Source organism: Tachypleus tridentatus, chromosome 7, assembly GCF_004210375.1.
Source record: "Tachypleus tridentatus isolate NWPU-2018 chromosome 7, ASM421037v1, whole genome shotgun sequence".
NCBI classification, from domain to species: Eukaryota; Metazoa; Arthropoda; class Merostomata; order Xiphosura; family Limulidae; genus Tachypleus; species Tachypleus tridentatus.
Genome location: NC_134831.1, coordinates 64,583,154 through 64,603,849, shown reverse-complemented (window position 1 = coordinate 64,603,849; position 20,696 = coordinate 64,583,154). Strand labels below are relative to the sequence as shown.

At 35.4% G+C, this 20,696-nt stretch overlaps 1 protein-coding gene across 8 annotated transcripts in view; it reads right to left on the bottom strand.

Annotated features, from left to right (window-relative positions):
* Positions 1 to 20,696, bottom strand: part of LOC143255837 (netrin receptor UNC5C-like) — a 247,732-nt gene that overhangs the window by 45,280 nt on the left and 181,756 nt on the right. For all 8 annotated transcript variants that reach the window (XM_076512153.1, XM_076512145.1, XM_076512146.1 and 5 more), the window contains one exon: positions 2,471 to 2,635. In XM_076512153.1, coding sequence (XP_076368268.1) covers positions 2,471 to 2,635 — 165 coding nt within the window. The remainder of the gene's footprint in view (positions 1 to 2,470; positions 2,636 to 20,696) is intronic.

Sequence of the window (20,696 nt, the reverse complement as noted above, 5' to 3'; positions counted from 1 at the left end):
GAATACATGTCCACCTGTATTGTGACAACTCATATTTTCTTATGAACTCTTAATATTTGATACAGACAGTTTGTAATTTACTATATAAATATTTATATTAAAATTTAATGTTTTTCTGTGTACTTTTTTATTCGATTAATAGTCCATGTTCTTTTCTGTACATTTGTAATCTATTACAATACTTCGTGTTTTATTATGTAAAAAGTTTGTTTTTTGAATTTCGCGCAAAGCTACACGAGCTCAACAAATATCCAAATAGGAACATGGCGCTATTCGAATTGTGACATCCAATCCATTCAGAACTTCCTCAGGAATAAACTCAGAGATAAAAGATACGCATGTACTAAGAATCAGTAAATGCATTATTTGAAGATCATTACAAGAACATGGTATATTCTTGGAAGTTGCCCCTAAAAGTCATTCGAAATCCCACATGTGTCGCGAAGAAAAAATTTGTTTCACTAACTCTATACAGGCGTTTCCTCTGTGTGTTTCGTGAGTTATGTTCCTACAGATAGCCCAGAAAAGTCTAGTGAAGCTTACCTGCTGCAGTCAGATACTTAAGTCCGGCATCTGCCTGAAATGTACGCCAATATGAATACTTCTATTATTCTGTGAATGAAGAGCACAGTCCAGCCAACCCTTAACCTCCTCATCTTCGTGGCCGAAAACTATTCGGAAGTGTGTTCTTTTGCCAATAAAGTGTTTTTTTTTTTTTTTGAGAAGTACGTTCTCGTGGCAGTAAAGTGTTTTTTACCTTTTGGGAAATGTAATCTTTTGGCAGTAAAGTGTTGTTTTTTTTCCTTTTGGGAAGTGCTTTCTTTGGGCAGTAAAGTGTTGTTTTGTTTTTCTTTTGGGAAGTGTGTTGTTTTAACAATAAAGTGTTGCTTTTTTTTTAGATTAACAAATGTAGTCCTTCTTTCAGAGTAAAGTTGTTTGTTCTAATTTGAATAACGTAAACTGTGACAAACATTTATAGTTACCCAATACCCAGAATTCGGTCTCATTGATTCGCAAACTGAGTGTAAATATTGTTGTTCTGTGTATATTTTGCACTTTATTGAAATATTTATTCCTGTGTGAACTTCATATTATATTAATGTTAATTTAAATGGTTCTCGTCTGTCCTGGTTCACTTCATACTTACTGGTTCTTGATTTTATGTGTATACTTTATAACCTCGTTTCAAATTTCCCATTTTCTTTTAAAAAATTTCGCACTTTGTAATAGTATTGAAGGTTTTCCTATGTACACTTCGTACTTAAGCGAAACGTTTCAACAGTTCCATCTTCACACAGCATTTTTTGAAAATAATTTTATTTGCCTCTTTTCGTTTTTATTTAGAATATACATTTATTTTTTGTTTGAATATTAATTGCACATTTTGTGAACATACGTTTCAGAATGCAAACTTAGTTTTATGTATTATGTATTTTATCAAGTTTCATGCACAAAAATTGATGTTTGGATACGTTTCAGACATGTTTGAGGAAACCTTTCACATCATGAAATGATGAGTTTTCCTTGCACGTGTCTAAAACAACTTTAATTAATGAAAATATTGTGCAGAGTATAAAGAGTGTATGTTATATTAACATGAGTTTGGAATGGCGTGTGCCAGAGTGATATTTTGACATTGTTTGGCGATTTGTAGATAGTGATGCCATTAAAAACTGGCTGTTTATGAAGATGATATGTAGCGGTCTTTTGTGACGAAAATATTTATATACATAGATCATAAAGATCAGGTTTAGAATTTCCAATACAAGGATATTCCTTGTATTTAATGACATTGAAAGTAAAAGGAATGTAGATTAGCTTGAGAATTAGATTACAATGGGAACTACGCTGCAGGGCTATTGTACAGGTAAACGGTTGTCAGAAAAAGCCAGATTAGACATGATGACACGGGTTGTAAAAAGGTTCCAAATTCCTTCTAGTGTAAAGTGGTCGATTCTTTGTATAACGGAAGTATATATGTTTGTAAAAGTCTCAAAGGTTCGAAAGTTTGATCCAGGCCCGGCATGGCCAAGCGTGTTAAGGCGTGCGACTCGTAATCTGAGGGTCGCGGGTTCGCATCCCGGTCGCGCCAAACATGCTCGCCCTTTCAGCCGTGGGGGCGTTAGAATGTTACGGTCAATCCCACTATTCGTTGGTAAAAGAGTAGCCCAAGAGTTGGCGGTGGGTGGTGATGACTAGCTGCCTTCCCTCTAGTCTTACACTGCTAAATTAGGGACAGCTAGCACAGATAGCCCTCGAGTAGCTTTGTTCGAAATTCCAAAACAAAGAAACAAACAAACAAACAAGTTTGACCCAGTCGTTTGAATTCCATATCACCTAAGCTGATGACATGTGTAACTTGGTTCATTTGTTTCTTACCAAAGTCAAAGCTAATTTTATGTACTAATTCGTATTCTTAGAAACAAAATTAAATTATTTTATTGTTATAGACACACACGTGAAGTCTCACCTCTGCACATGCCTCCTGTACAGTTACCAGTTGCAAGGTCTTTCCCATTACAGTAACGTCCTCCATTTGCAGGTTTCGGATTGGTACACGACCTTCTGCGGTGATGCTTACAATCTAATCCACAGGTGGACCAGGATGACCAAGAAGTCCATCGCCCATCCACGGCTAAAATTAAACGATAATTTAAAAAAATGTATAAGAATATATGTCTCTAAGTATATCACATTCTGAACTAAGTAAAATAAACAGCGTGGATATAAAAGCTGATAACAACCTATAACATTCATGAAACATGTAAATTATTCATGAATTTTACTACGAAACAGAACCAAAACCAGAACTAAACGGAGTTGCCTATCGTTACTGACTCACTGCCACCAGTAACTTAAGTTACCCATAATGGGTTTCTTTATTTCAATAGATAAAAACGACACGGTGATCCAGAATATCTAATGACTGTTTATTACTAAGCAAATTTAATGGCATTAACTTTAACAGAAAAGGAACACAACATCAGTGTCTTCATACTATTCCACCATATCATCAGATATTATAATATTAAATACCTAATTTATTTGAAAAACTTGCGTAAGCAAAAGTAATTACGTGGGTAACAAAAATATTATTAGTTAAACATGTTGATGCGTTAAAAAAATACAAAACAACAACAAATAACGAACATTGTGTGTTGTTTTGAAATGCTAAACTGCTCAAGGAAGCTATTTATCAGTTTAATCTAAACTTAATATGGTCCTACAGAAGACTAAATTATCAACAATGAGTTGATTGTTTAACAAGAAACCGAGCAGGTTAAAGAGAACGCAATATTTTTTCGATTGTTTGGGTTTAAATTTCGCGCAAAGGTACACGAGAGCTATCTTTGCTAGCCGTCCCTAATTTAACAGTGTAAGAGTAGAGGGAAGGCAGCTAGTCATTACCAGCCACCCTCAACTCTTGGGCTACTCTTTTACCACCGAATAGTGGGATTGATTGTAACATTATAACGCCCTCACGGCTGAAGGGACGAGCATGTTTGGTATGAAGGGGATTCGAACCCGAGACTCTCAGATTACGAGTAGAGTGCCTTAATCATCTGGCCATGTCGGGTCTAACAGTATTACGAAATTCTGAACAAAACTAGACCAACTGATTAACAGTGAAATCATTTAAGATAAACACATGCATTGATTAACACAGTTTTGTGCAGAAAAAGGGTTAGAAATACTTTACCTTGCAAATCAATGGAAAAGAAACTAGAAACGTATAATAATTAGATTGCACTGACGTACCCTCGCAATTTAATATATTTTTTACCGTAATCCTAATAATATCTTGTAAGATTTGGTCATCTCAAAAGATTTGAATTAGTTCTACGTTAACGTAATAAGCAAAGAATGTAAAATCATTTTCTGAGTTTACAATTTGTAGTGCTTACTAAGGAATATTTCTTATATGCAAAACGAATCAGTTACATGTAAACCCTACAGAATGATAGTTCAAAAATTTATTTTTAATTTGAGCCAACAAGAGAGAACAAACCAGGTTTAATGCTTATAAAACATATGATAACACAAGTCATTTGCTGTGTAGGTCCATCCATTAATACAGCAGTTATAGCATCATTTGCTGTATAAAATCATACATTAATATACCATTTAAAGCGTCATTTGTGTATACATTAATAAACCATTTAAAACTTCATTTACTGTATAGAACTATACATTAATACACCAGTTAAAGCGTCATTTGCTGTATGGAACCATACATTAATATACCAGTTAAAGTGTGACTTGCTGTAAAGGTCCATACATTAATGTACCAATTAAAGCGTTCCTTTATTTGCAGTACCGCACATTCAACGTCACAGACCAGTGGATGCTACAAAAAAGCCATAAGGAAAGAAACAATAGCCATTTATTGGGAATAATTTGTGAGATTTTCTGTTAGTTTCACAACCATAATATAACATAAAATTGGTTTTGTCGTTAGCCTGTTTTTAATATCTGCTAATAAAGAAACTGATAAAAAATCATTTTGTTTTTTTTTTTTATTTCGCGCAAAGCCTCTCGAGGGCTATCTGCGCTAGCCGTCCCTAATTTAGCAGTGTAAGACTAGAGGGAAGGCAGCTAGTCATCACAACCCACCGCCAACTCTTGGGCTACTCTTTTACCAATGAACAGTTGCATTGACCTTCACGTAATAACGCACAGCTGAAAGGGCGAGCATGTTTGGTGCGACGGGGATTCGAAACCGCGACCCTCAGATTACGAGTCGAACGTCTTAACCCACCTGGCCATGCCGGGCAAAATCAATTTGAACTAAATACTGGGCCTGATAACTGAACTAATGTGTGATATAAAATCAGTACTCATATTCTGCCTTACGCACTTTGTGTAATAATGAAGAACTGATAAAATATATCATAGATCAACAAATAAGCTATACAATGTAACATGTTTATATACGGTTTCTGCCAATACTTTTCCATTCAGTATTTGTTTATAAAGGTAACAGATAACATGTTTCTTAGTTCGAACTAAATATTAGGTTTCCCATCAAATACGTAACAATGTTAACAAGATACTTAAAACCAGTTTGGTAACAGATATGCCATTTTTTACTGTCTATTGAAAAACAATATAATGTTGAAGGCAAGTTACTGGGCTGATAATATGTCTCAGTTGTAAACGCAATATTTTTTAAAGTCACTCTTGAGAATACATTAATATTTGCTATTCACATACACCTGTTTTATTTACATACCAATATTTATTGAATTCAAGTTAATGTGTTAGTGTTTGGTACATTGCATACTTATTAGTCATGTATTTGCCTTATTTACATACCAATATTCATTGAATTCAAGTTGTTCGGTGTACACACCTCAGATAAACATTTTAAAACAGAAAGTTTTTATAGGACAATAAACAGAGGGGGCGAAATTTACAACATATCGTGAAGTTGCATGGTATTTTCTATAATTATTTGTTTAATGTTTTCCTCTAACGTTTATTGAATAGTTATTAGTGAGGGTGAAATATTAACTTGCCATGACATTTAGGGGAAGAACAGATTATCTTACTATCTGCGTAGCGACAAATTTAATCTGTCGTGTCTTTTTGCAGTGAAGGAGGTTTGAATATAAGTAAAACTCGACTGTTCATAAAATTAAGGTTATTGGACAAAGGTTACAGTTGTTTCAAAGTTAAGATATTTTGTTTTCTTTGTTTAGAGTATTTCGCGTAAAATCAAGACTTTTTGTTTATTTTGGATTTCGCGCAAAGCTACACGTCCCAATTCAGCAGTTGACTCGTAATCTGAGGGTCACGGGTTTGAATCCCCTTCACATCGAACATGCTCGCCCTTTCAGCTGTGAGGGCGTTATAATGTGACGATCAGTCTCACTATTCATTCGTAAAAGAGTAGCCCAATAGTTGGTGATTATTAGCTGCTTTCCCTCTACTTCAACACTGCTAAATTGGGACGTGTAGCTGTGGGGGCGTTAGTATGTGACGGTCAATCTCACTGTTCGTTCGTTGGTAAAAGAGCAGCCCAAGAGTTGACTGTGGGTGGTGATGACTAGTTGCTTTCCCTCTAGTCTTACACTGCTAAATTAGGAACAGCTACCGCAGATGACTCTCGTGTAGCTTTGCACAAAATAAAAACAAACCGAAAGTTTTGTATACATTTGAAGAGCTCAATATGTATATATGATATTTAAAACATGGTATTTTCACTAAAATATTTGAAACATGGTATACACTGTGCGATGGCAAGGGCAACTTTGTAGGAAGAGGTAGCGATAAATAGTGACGTAAGGGGCGATTTCTGTAACCTGCCTTCAACACCCAGGTCTTAATGTTCTTTCACAGTGTTAAACGTAGTTAATTAATAGACAGTAATTGGCCACGGAAGTGTCTTACGGATCGAAGTTGATAGGTCACGGGTCAAAGTAAGAAGTAGTTACAGCTTGAAATGTGGCTCTTTTTATCAGCCTTATGGTTGCTGCTGTTGGAGTAAAAATTTCAGTTGCGTTATTGCAATAATGGTGGCCAGTTTTTATTGTATTCCTCCATAGAAAGTGGTAACTGTATGTATGTTGCGTTATAGAAAATTGATAAAGTTTTTATTTTTCTGTGAATGTAATTAACATTAACTCACGTCAAAAATAATAAATGTTCAATACCAGTAATAATGGCCTGGCATGGCCAAGCGCGTAAGGCGTGCGACTCGTAATCCGAGGGTCGCGGGTTCGCGCCCGCGTCGCGCCAAACATGCTCGCCCTCCCAGCTGTGGAGGCGTTATAATGTGACGGTCAATCCCACTATTCGTTGGTACAAGAGTACCCCAAGAGTTGGCGGTGGGTGGTGATGACTAGCTGCCTTCCCTCTAGTCTTACACTGCTAAATTAGGGATGGCTCGGTGCAGTGGGCTAACCTACTCACTTAAATACTTGTTGAATCCGCAAGCGATTGCGGCCCTATGTTCCCAGATGGAATCTAATGGTGATAACTAACAGTAATAATAGGGATGGTGTGGGTGAGGATCCCAACGCTAACATAATCCTTGTTCCAGACTATCATCCCATATAGTTAGTTTAAGCTTGATCCAGTGAGGTAGGAGTTATTACATAACGCACAAACAATCAAACGCTCAGGTGTTTGTGATTTATATAATTATAGTATATATACATATGTGTATATATATATATAAAGAAGATATACTAACGGAACTGTCCAGTAAGATCCGTAATGTTATTCAACAACATCAGTAAATATAACTCATCTCTGAATGGTTAAGATTTGGTTTGTTTGAATTTCGCGCAAAGCTACACGAGGGCTATCTGTGCTAGCCGTTCCTAATTTAGCAGTGTAAGAAAAACTATTGCGATTATATTCTAGTTAGTGTATGCAGACCGTTTTTAGACAACTTATGAGTGAAAAAACATGTTAAGTGTCATGTAAGGATACTTAATGATTAAAAATATGAACATTTATTTAAACCTAAGTTACAAATAATTATTATATAAAAACAGCAAACAAGGAGGTAAAAGGTAAAACTGGTTAATACCAGAATACATAACTAAAACAAATATATAAACCATAACAACACCAAATATTTGCGTATGGTGACTGAAATGAAAGCTTTCTATACTGTTCTATACTTTATTTTTATTAAAGTTTTAATACCCAAACCCGCTGTCTTCAGAATACAAATAAAATATTTGTTGTTTAGTGCAAAACTACTCAACGGTCTTTGTATATTGTGCCTATCTACCATGGATATCGACACCATTTTGTTTGTTTTTTACTATAGAACTGCTAGGGATGAAATATAATAGCTAAATATTCTATATTTACAGCTGTAAACTATTATCTTAAAAAATCTCGAATATCTCAACTTGAAGAAGGAAATTGAGATATTACGATATAAAATAATTACAATGTTTTAAATTTTCGAAATTAAAACAACGGACTAGCTTATCGTTGTGCCAGTTAAATTAGTATCTCAGCTTCTAAGTTAAAAGCTCCCCGCTAGTACAGCGGCAAGTCTGTGGATTTACAACGCTAAAGTCAAGGGTTCGATTACCATTGATGGGCTCAGCAGGTAGCCCGATGTGGCTTTGTTAAAAGAAAACACAATCACATCTAAGTTAAAAATGTGAAACTTTGAAAAAACAAACAAATGAATAACTAAAAATAACAGAACGCCTTTAGAAACAGTGCTATACTGTTAAGTTATATACAGAAGTAAAGTTAGAGAAAGATATTAGAGGCAACAATAGAGCCAAGGTTGGTGATTCGTCTAAAGGAATGTTGGTAGTTTATTCAATCTAACTTCAGAGAAACAACACCAGTAAAGTTTCTATTTCTACAACAGAATATTTGTAGCAGAAGTAAAATTCCGTGTAAATCTTGTTGTTTTTTCCCTTTTTATCTTAAAGTTTACATCAGACAGAATGTTTCAAAAGTCTTCAAACTGAGACTAATCCACTTTGGATAGTCTCTTCAGCATTTCTAAATACTTGCTTTATTCGTGTGACACGAATGACATGAGCTGTGGGTTTACGATAGTCACATAATTTGTCGTATAAAAGATTAAAAGCCGTGCACTGTTTTCGATGTATACATATATACACGCGTGTGACATAAACATACACATAACTTATGCACATAGATCACATACAACCCTGTTCTTCCTCACATTTTAGATATAACATGGTAATTTCGTAACGAGAATCCCTTATTCTTTACTGCTCGCTCTACACGGGGGGTATCGTTATTACATAGAACAGCAATAGATAATTTCAGAGTAGGATGGAAGGCGGATTAATGCGATGCCATTCTTGACGAGATAATCAATTCACAGTCAGCCTTTAGAACTTAGGACAGAAACCTTCCCGTGTACTGGATGACTAAGGCCTTATAAAGCAGTAAACCCCTCTGACTATGGCTTGTGACGTCATGTTTGAAACAAGGTCAAAAAAGAAAAGAAAAACAAAAGATGAATAGGACAGCAGCAAAAGTGAAAGTGTTTTCTTTCGTCATTCCACTGTCTTCTCTTTACCAGCAAGCAAAGAAAAAGTAACAAAATAATTTCTAAACTAACTGATTTTTACCGTCATTGTATAAAATGACTCACGACCTAAAATATGAATCATTATGTTTACAGCCATTCAGTATAAACATTCGCACATCTATTCAATAAACTCTAAATATGACAAAGCGTAAAAAAGTTAAATTATTTTTCAACGCTAAAACCTGGACGTACACGTTTATTTTTAAACCATAAAAAAGACGAAAATGCGATATTAAATTTTCGTCGATTGATAATTAGAAATATATTTGTAGTTCTGCATACTGGTAGTATATTCAAGTTGTCGCTTTTTAAACTTTTAGTATCAATTACTTATTTTAAGCCTAAGAAATGACTTCTACTATATACAGTTTGTTTTAGCGCAAAACTGCATAATGTACTGTGTCTACCGAATCGAATCTCGGATAATTTTAGGTGCCACAACATGATATCATTTTTATTAACTTGGAGAAAGCACCTAAAAAATAATTTGATATTTTGTGATTTCAATATTTGTTATTGCTAACTGATAGTATAAATAATGTCTATAATAGAGATAAACGTGTGTGTTTTTTATAGCAAAGCCACAACGGGCTAAGCCCACCAAAGAGAATCGAACCCCTAATTTTATCGTTGTAAATCCGTAGATACACCGCTGTACTAGCAGGATCGGAGAGATAAACGACCTTATAAATTATTATATAAACCGTTTGTAGTTTTGTATTGTTAGTTTCAGTTTCCTTTTTCGTGAACGCTTCTGAAAAAGCTGTAAAGTGAAAGTGCAAGTTCCTAAATGATTTTACTTCTTGGACAAAATACAGACCTATATATCAGAAAATGTAACGTTAAGATGATCAATACTCAGTGTTTCTTCACTGCAGCAGGTTGTACAATTTTCTTTGGAGATATACGTTGTTTATTTATCATGCTGTTGTCTCTCCCTTTTGTGCGTTATTAGTATTTGAAATAAACAACGAGGAACTGGATAAATGTTCGCAGTGTATACAGAAAGAGGGGGTAAATTCTGTAATGATTTTACCTTCGTAAACAATGATAGATTAAGTACCAAGACAAAAGGCGCGACGTGTCTAGCCTGCATAAACTTCTCCAATTTGAGATTCACCAGACATATCTTGTCTGTCTGTCCATTTCAGCAAGACAAATTAATCTAAGGATGAACCTTATACATTGTTTTCCTCTTGGAGAAAGACAGGTGGAAGTACATCCAAGTCTTACATAAACATATCTGTACACAATACTAACCATTTTAAGCGGTAAAATCCACGAGGTACTGAATATTTCAAAGGCACGTCACGTGCTCGTTCAGAGGTCAATTTGTACTAAGTACCGGAACACATTACACAATCCATAGCTAGCACGGTTTTCTTAATCCTGTTTGTTATGCATGAATTACAAGCATGTGACATCAAAATACCCAACTGAGAGCCGAACACAAGGCTAAGGAATGTTGCATACACCTTGGGTTCCTGCGGTGCCTTTTGATTAAGAATAGCTCATTAACCAATTGCAAACACGTTATCAATTTTACATCTTTGTAAAACATTGCGTTGTTCACATTTCAATAATAATAATAAAACACTTCAAAGAAATAATTTCATAAAACCATATTACAAAACAATTTCGTTAAGTCGTTTATTAAATATTCAAATAAAACACAATCAGTTTTAATGAATTTAACTAAACAAATAAATAAGTAAAAACTACGTTTTAAGGTACGTGATGTGGATATAGAATGTTTATGTTATTTCTGCAAGCCTCTCATTTACTAATTAGTATCGAGGAGTTTAAACTTGAAGGCATGAAAATTTGGAATATCAGTCTAAACCATATACCCAACTTATCCTAAGAATGTGTACATTAAGACAGTGACTCAGAGAGGTTAAACTGAAGGAAGCTGCAATCCAACGGGACTGTATAACTAACTACAGGTGTAAAATGTCGGGCGTTGTGTCTCTATGTAGATAAATGTGGACTATTTAAGTCAAACAAAAATCAACAGTTTAAAATTCCAATAGTCAAAAACACAACAAACAATCTTATGAAATACAACTCTATTCAACCTGTGATGTTTAAGAGCTCACGATATTCCAAATTTTCCCTCACTCATAGGTATCCCATTTAATAACATAATGGCTGAAAACGAAACCTGAAGCACTGCTGTCTGCAAGAATTTTTGTTAACTTTACGAATTTCTAGTTGTAAAATGAGTAAGAAGCTTGTTCTAGATGTTCTTAAGGCAAGTTTAGTGGTGATTTAAAGTAAAACTGAGATATATCAACAATTAGTTTAAAAGCTGTAAATAGTTCAAGAGATAAACTTGAACGTAATCTGAACATTTAATTATAAATAATGATAATAAGAAAGCTGCAATGAAGTTGCAATTATGGCTGCTCTAGAGGTAAACGGTAAGCAAGTGGATAGTATTGAAAGAAGGCGTTATTAACACCACAACTAAGATCATAGAATTGTTTATATGAAGCAGTAAGTAAACGGATGTTAAATTTCATAGATAAGATATATTTCTCCGGAATGCTTAGTTCCAGAAATTTGGAGAAATTGAAGTTCTGTTAGTTAGAAACTAGATGCACGTGTTTTCGTTTTATAGCAAAGCCACATTGGGCTGTTTGCTGTGTCCATCGAGTGAAACAGAGCTCTTGATTTTAGCGTGTAAGTCCTTAGACTTACCGCTGTCTTACTGGGAGACAGCAATTACTTTTTATATGTTAATTCACGTGATTGTAAGAAATGAGAGGGAGAGAGAGATGGTATCATTTATAGGTATTTCTTTCTCCCATTTTTAACAGGAAATATATATTTTAAGGGTGTATTATTTCTTAAGTACTGGAACTGAGCATGTCTGGATTGTGAATACATGATTCGCGTATCTTTGCCTAAAAATATTGTCTCTTACCTTAGTGCAGAATATGCGTTATAGGAGTTACGATCAAATCCCACTATTTGGTCACACAAAAGTAGAGCAAGAGTTAGTGGTGAGTGTTGTTGATTATTTACCTTCCCTCTAGTCTATCACTTCAAAATTAGGATATATATACACACACACATCTCTCGTTTAGGTTTTCGCGCAAAAACATCTCATTAAAATAGAATGCTTAACCATGCTACTTGTCTACAGAATAGCTGTTTTATGTAAAGTAGCTTTTTCTTAGTTGTTTAGTTTTTGTCGATACAAAGTTATACATATACAAGGTGGTCCCAAAAAAATGTATCCATCTCCTAAGTTATGTAACCTCCGTGTATCGGTTCTAAAAGTTTCGTTTCACGTAATATTGGAAGATTGTTATGAATGAGCCCAAAACCATTTGACGACTTAAAGCAACAGATCAGTGATGATTTCAACTGAATTGGAGTTTAAAATAGTATAACAACGTATCAAGTACTCTGTTGTAGATGTCGTAGTTGTCGGAATGGCAATGGACCCCAGTTTGGGTATCTTAAATGATGCAGAAGTGTTTCTACAGTTAATTTGTTGTATGAAATGTTAATAAAGCTGTTTTGTTGGCTTGTATGTTAATTTATTACAGTCATATGAGTATTAGAAATGTGGGAACATTTTTTGAACCACCCTGTATGTATATATATATATATATTTACACATATAGAATGGGATTATATGTTAGAGCGTTATTTTTTATTTCATTTATTGTACAAGATAACCGAAACCAGTTGCTTTTAAATATAAAATAATATATATATTTCATTTTCCAACCAGTGATTTCTCAGTCTGGCCCGCCATGGCCAAGCGCGTAAGGCGCGCGACTCGTAAGTTGAGGGTCGCGGGTTCGCGCCCGCGTCGCGCCAAACACGCTCGCCCTCCCAACCGTGGGGGCGTTATAATGTGACGATCAATCCCACTTTTCGTTGATAAAAGAGTAGCCCAAGAGTTGGCGGTGGGTGGTGATGACTAACTTCCTTCCCTCTAGTCTTACACTGCTAAATTAGGGACGGCTAGCACAGATAGCCCTCGAGTAGCTTTGTGCGAAATTCTAAAACAAACAGATTTCTCAGCATTGTTTCCAGCTTTATAACCGTAGCAGCTAGTACAATAATGGTTTCCCTCCCTCAAAATATCGAACTTCAAACATTTCATTTACTCGGCAAACGAATTGAAAGGTTGCGTTAAATGTTGCTAAGACTTGGAACAATATTTATGGTTAATTATTCAAAATACGTAAATTCTCCTTGGCATGCGTGTGATGTACTTAGTCTTTCAACAAAAAAACATAAAATAATTTACTACTGTTGCGTCTTTTAACAAAAAACTGTAAAACGAGATGGCGTTCAATAGGAAAGAAAGGTTATTTCAATATGAATGTATATGGTAGTTAAACTGGTATAACTGACGCACAGTTATGTCCTAATAAAGTTCGGGGATTCACATGTAAAAATTCCCTGTGACTCATATCTGCGAAGGATTTCCTACAATAAGTAATGGATATCGTGAAAGCGTTCTTCAGCTCGGTTTAAGCAGTTAGTGATAGATACTGGCTGAGAGTTTCTGTGTCTTTAATGCCAAATGTTAGTAACAGCTGAATGATTAACTCCATGTCTGAAAAAAAACTTTCACCATGATAAGATATGTATATAGTTATCAGAATCATCTTCAAAACACTTATTAGTGAAGTTTACCACCAACTTTATGTAGGTAAATACAAAGCAAAACATAGAATACACATATTAGAGGCTTTTACGGGCACAGTAATAAGGGACATTTCTAGTCTAATCCTAATTATTCATGATTAAAGAAAGATTATTGGAGAAAAAACAGTCGTTAGACATTTAGTCGAATAATTTATTGGGTGGGAAGGTGAGCAGATAGATAAGCTTCTAGAAATTGGTTTTATTTTGTCTTGAATTTCGCGCAAAACTACACGAAGGCTATCTGCGCTAGCCATCCCTAATTCAGCACGTAAAACTAGATGGAAGACAGCTAGTCAGTACCACTCACCGCCGACTCTTGGATTACTCTATCACCAACGTGCCCCGGTATGGCCAGGTTGTTAGACGCTCGACTCGTAAACTGAGGGTCGTGAGTTCGAATCTCTTTCACACTAAACATGTTCGCCCTTCTAGCCGAGGGGGAGCTATAATGTTACGATCATTCCCACTATTCGTTGGTAAAAGAGTAGCCCAAGAGTTGACAGTGGGTGGTGATGACTAACTGTCTTCCCTCTAGCCTTACACTGCTAAATTATGGACGGTTGGCGCACATAGCCCACGTGTAGCTTTGCGCGAAATTAAAAAAACAAACAAAAAAATTACCGATTAGTATCGGGATTCATTATCACGTTATAAAGTCCCTACGACTCAAAAAGTGAAGCACTTTGGCGACTAGGATTCGAACCAGTGACCCGCACATTAGAAGAAGAGCGCTTTGACCATCAGGCTCCGCTTTTATGAACATCGATATATAAAACAAACACACGAGTAAAGTACACATATATAGGTATGTATATAATGAGATTTAGATAGTTAAATGTGATTCACAATATTTGTTTCCCAGCCTTAAAACTTTACAAGGATAAACTATCTAAATTACGAAATGTATTAAAATTAGACAGGGGGAAAACGAAGTCTTCATTTCACTTGAATGAAGCACAATTAAGTTTTATTCTTTATTTCAAACAAGTTCCTCATCATTAGTAACTCCTTGATGTTTCTCTCTCAACAAGAAAAGAGTCCTTTCATTTCATAGATAACTTTAGCGCCAAGTCTTAAAAAAACAATAATTGAAAGATCTCGAAAGAAAAGAAGAAATAAGGGTGAAAAAATACCAGTATGGTTGACACTTTGGATACCTGGAGCACTTTATGTATCCTTTCATTCCTTCCATAACTCACGGTTAAGAACGTGCAAGAAGACAGTAATACCCAGAGTAGCACGCGGGTGATATTTATGTCAGTACTTCTTCACGTGTTTCCATTTGGATTTCACAAGATGCGCCAATGGATTTTTTTTTTTTTCCAGACAAGCTTAGAAAAAAAGATATTCTCACCAGTACACATACAAACCCTGAAAGTGTCCTTAAAGTGAGGATACTCAACACACACACAGAATTATTGTTCCATACGAAGCGTGTTTTTATGTTTTTCACGTTCTTTCATTCTAACAGAGAGAAGTGATGACATACACAAATATAGAATGTTATATAGGACGTCAATACGACATAAAAACATATAATTTCAACGTCCCTTTATTTACGTTACAGTAGAGCTAACAAATCTATATTTCAAAGTGAAACTTTACTTATAACCACACCGGCCAAACATACAATCAGAATACTATCTTCAGTACCCACTTCTGTATAAAACCCTCTATATGTGTATGCTGTAATAAACGCTGCTTTTAAGATAACACTCTTAAAAGCTTCTCTGTTTGTCTATGGTATTTTGACAGGGAAGAAACACTGTTCTTCTAGGGATTCTCAGGTTTTAACATTTTTTTTCGGTATAAGTACTTTCTTATTTTGTCCGGGTGATGATGGAAAACTACTATCAGGATAACATGCTGTTCCTCCGAGTGACATATCTATGTGTGTAAATATGAAGATGTGTAGGTATGTTTCTATATATGTCTGTGTTTTTATATTTTTTATGAATTACATAAGAGCATTTATGTTAGCTTCTTCACTTTGCTTCATAAAAGCCTGTATAAAATAATCTATTCATGGAGAGAAAAGTCCTAATGCTAAGATGGCTTCTCTTTTTTTGTTGTGTGTGTGGCACCAAGCCATTAGCCTGTTTGATCGATTTATAATCTGTGAATTCGTGGCTTCTCTACATTGTGTCTTTCAAATGGGAATGCCGTGTATTTCAGGAAGCCTGGTGAGTGGTCGAATGAGTAGATGGAAGGGGGGGATAAAAGAAAAAAAGGAGAACGATGTTCCCCACGAAAACACGATTTACTGTCTTATATATCAGTTGTGTGAAAAAAGACGCTTCTTAATGGTGATACATATATATCTTTCATTGTTACATTGTACTCTTTATTTCATCGTGGCATTTTTGATAGAAAGACGAATTTTTCCCCCTTTTCATTTGGTTTTACGGGAGAAGGAAAGTCACATACTCTTGTAATCACTGAGGTTTTTGTACATATAAAATTTCTATAAGAAATATATATATATATAAAGTTTCTAGTGCTGATGTCAAGATGTACGACCCTTTCAGGAGTTTTTAAAAGAAGTCACGGGATAATGGATTGAGAAAACGCCGGATTTTATCAGCTCTCTATCCTGGCCTTAATACAAGAAATTTTACTACATTTTGGATTTTGTTATATTTTCTTTTATTTATCAAGGTCCAATTTACGAAAATGTTAGCAGACCACTCACTAATTGAGCATGAGGTTTGGAAACACAGTTATGGATAGAAACTCATTATATTAAACTGAGTTACAATATATTAGGTTGAGGAATAATTCGTGAGCGTTTTTAAATAATTTCATTCAAGCATTACATGCAAGACTATACAATACTTCAATGCATGAACACATTACACCCAAAACATTTATTATGATACTTTATTTCATGTAATACCTAGGTATATAGTATGCATTGTTTTAAACGAAATTGCAAGAAATTAAATGCGAAAAGCAGATGGTGTCGAAAATGCTCGATTTTGTCCACTTGACATTCCATTTAATGAGCTGAAAATGAAAGCAAAAATTAAAGACATATGAAAATCAAACACACCATCTATTATAGCAAAAAATTATCTACCAAATGACATGAAATATTTTGCGAAAGCGTTTCATTTATGAATATATTTTTTAACTTGAAAAAACGCTCACGAATTATTCCTCAACCCAATACCAACTTTTCAGGACTATTGTGAAAAACATGGCAAACACTATCAGAGCGCAGTAACCTGTTATGTGGTCTTTTTTATGTGTCTATGTAAAGAGAAGACAATAATTTAACACTGAATCTGATTTTTTTTTTGCTATTCTTTTCGATCTATCAAACTGAGTGACTATCTAAACATTCAAACAACAGAAGAGTGAAGGGCATTGCTTTGACAGTATCCACATCCAAGGAACTGCATTTCTGTGAGAGTTTTGTTTTGTTTGTTTTGTTTTTTAATTTCGCGCAAAGCTACTTGAGGGCTATCTGCGCTAGTCGTCCTTAAGTTAGCAGTGTAAGACTAGAGGGAAGGCAGCTGGTCATCACCACCCATCGCCAACTCTTGGGCTACTCTTTTACTAACGAATAGTGGGATTGACCTAACATTATAACGCCCTCACTGCTGAAAGAGCAAGCATGTTTGGCGTGACGGGGATTCGAACCCGCGACCCTCAGATTACGAGTCGAGTGCCTTAATCACCTGGTCATGCCTGGCCTCCTGTGATGGTAATTTCATGCAGGCTTATAAAAAAAAATTACTTCGTTACATATATTTGTGCAGAATTGATGGTGGTGACAACTTTGTTTGTTTGGAATTAAACACAAAGCTACACATAGGGCTGTCTGTGCTCTGCCCCATGGTTACGAAACCCGGTTTGTAGTGTTGTAAGTACGCAGATACGCCGCTGTGCCTCTGGGGGGCTTATTTATTTGGAGAAAGTATACAATGGTTCTGATTGGATGCTCAAAATTAAATTTTTAAGAAGATTGTATTTGCTCGTTTCTTTTTTACTCACATTTTTATAAAGAAATTTAATTTTAAACCTAAATTTTTCTTCGGATTATCGTCAGCAAAGGCTACATTAGAATTACATTCACTACACAAATGATGTGAACTTGAGCTGTATAGTGAAGTCTTGGGTTAATGGTTCGAGACGTGTTACTCCCGAACACGCGCCACATTTTCAGCTGTGGGCGCGTTATAAAAATGACAGTCATTATCAGTTCAAAAGAGGTGGATGAATTCCTTTGTGGTTGTTGATGTTGCTGGTTAATTTTATCTTACTTCTAATCAGTAATTCAACATTAGGACTATCTCCAAATAAAATGTCGTTCAGGTTGAAATTTTATAATCAGAATTTCAGGCTAATTTTACTTCCAGCCACCAGAGGAACTGATTCTAAGTAAAACGAAGAACTGTTGTACGTTTTTTAGTGCAACTATAATAGTATCTATCGCACTAATATAGGATAAACCTTTTTCTAATGCTAATAGTGAAGGTACTAACATAAAAAGAAGAGAAATAAAATAAATGCTATTGTGACTTGTACTTATTTATGTGAACACTTTTCATAAAACATCTTTTAATGTCTTCACGACGTTGAGTTAAAATCGGTGTTTGTACATACTCTATCCGTTTTTCTCAATAAACTCTATGGTATATTATTTGAAAATCGTAGAAACTACAATAATATCAGCAGTGATGATGCAATCAAAATACATTATGCTCAGAAAATGAACAACCGTTGATGACACGTTATAGATTTCTAAATATAGACCTAATAGCTCATAAGGTTGATGGTTATGCTATTTGCATCCTTATAAGCTCTAATGCGACGCATGTGATGAGCGTTTCCCGCTGTGATTTTCTTTCTCATGAAAAAGTAAGAGGAATGTGTGGACAATAACGGAAAACCAGTCCCAGAGCTTGTCAGTTTGTGCATGTTGTGTAAACACACTCGACATCACTCCACTGGCTGAAAGTAGATACGTGGGTGGATGATCTGCCAGATGACACTTCCGTTAAACCAGAAATGAATTTAAACAGCCGAATGTACTTGTCGGTCTATCTTCACAGGCCTCTAGTTAATACAGTTTTTCTTCTTTCTTTCTAAAATTAACGCTTTTTCTTTGCAATGAATATAAATTTATAAAAAAAATGTAGCTAAACGAAAAGAACAACCATTATTTTCAATCTCAGATTGTTTTCTCAAAGAGCGATATTTATGGTTCCTGTAAGTTAATAATTATTAATATCATAGTACATCTTGTTTATTCTAAAAGACCCGGCATGGGCAAGCGTGTTGATGCGTGCGACTCGTAACCTGAGGGTCGCGGGTTTGCATCCTGTCGCACCAAACATGCTCGCCCTTTCAGTCGTGGGGGCGTTATAATGTGACGGTCAATTCCACTATTCGTTGGTAAAAGAGTAGCCCAAGAGTTGGCGGTGGGTGGTGATGACTAGCTACCATCCCTCTAGTCTTACACTGCTAAATTAGGAACGGCTAGCACAGATAGCCCTCGAGTAGCTTTGTGCGAAATTCAAAACAAACAAACAAATCTAAAACAAAACGACCCAGGCGTGGCCTTAGGTCTCGTGTCGAACTGTGACTCTGATTATCATTGTTCGCGCCCCATTGCTGCAAACTCTTGTCTCACACGTTAGGATTATGGATGCGTTTTAAGAATGATAGTCAAATCCTATTATTCGGTTACAGTCGTCTTAGAGTAAGCAGTGAGTGTTCCTGTTCTTCTGTTTAGCCTACCAATTCAGTAGTGGGCGGCCCGGCATCGCCAGGTGGTTAAGGCACTCGACTCGTAATCCGAGGGTCTCGGGTTCGAATCCACGTCACACAAAACACGCGTTCTATGAGTTTGGGTCATGAATGTACTATAACAGTAAAGGTAAAATCTCAATATTTGGTCAAACAATAGTAACCAAAGAGTTGGTGGTTGGTGTCAGTTTCCATTTAGGGACAGCTGTGCGTGAATAGATTTTTGTGTAGCTTTTCATTAAACTTCAAAACAAAACCTCATCTCAAAGGATTCATGGGATACTGTTAAGCCAAAACGGTCCACGTTCTTCAGCCTGAAATTTCTTTTAAATAGCGTTTGAAACTGAAAATTCTTACATCTCTATTAATTTAAACGCACTCTGCTACTTGTTAGTAATATGATCTTTCGCACGCTAAAACATCCATTTAAACTCATCCGACATGTTCGTATAGAATTTTGCCTTTGGATTAAATACGACAATGATTTATAGAGCAATAGATAAAAAACACACCATTTTATATAATATGCTTTTAACAGTTAGCTTTAGAATAATTCTAACCTTACTTTTCTCAGATACGAACACGGGTTAACACAATGCGAGCTAAAATTCAATCAGCTAAATTAACATTTTAAATATTAGTTCACAAATACAAATTTTTTGGAACGGTTTGAAAGTCAACCAATATATGGAAACTAGTAATATTTAATGCATACGTAGTCAAGGTCAAAGAATAATAATGTTAAGGTATTGCAATCTCTATCTCTGAGCTACTGACCTGAAAAGAGGTAGCAAGACAGTAACGCCCAATTCATAAGATCTCGTTATGACTCTTCAGAATGAAGAACGAAGTCGATTAGTATGGTATACTTTTATAACTCGTTCATGGCTGAAAATGCAGAACGTATTTACTGACACACGTTTCGAAAGTAATCTTCTACGGTACGCAGCCCGATACGCTATCCACCAGATTTGGGCAAAACTCTGTTCGGGCAATGGCTCTTTCCTCTAAAGGTATGTACATATATATGTACATGTGTAATAAGAACATCTTAGCCTTTAGTAAAGCTAACGAAGTACATTTCATTTTTTCGTACACTGTTGCCACTAGACGGGTAAATGGACGAAGAAACATAAAGTCGGTGGTATAATATAATATACACGTCATATTTTTTAACGTAAAATTTTAAAACTTGCAATTACAATTTGTTACA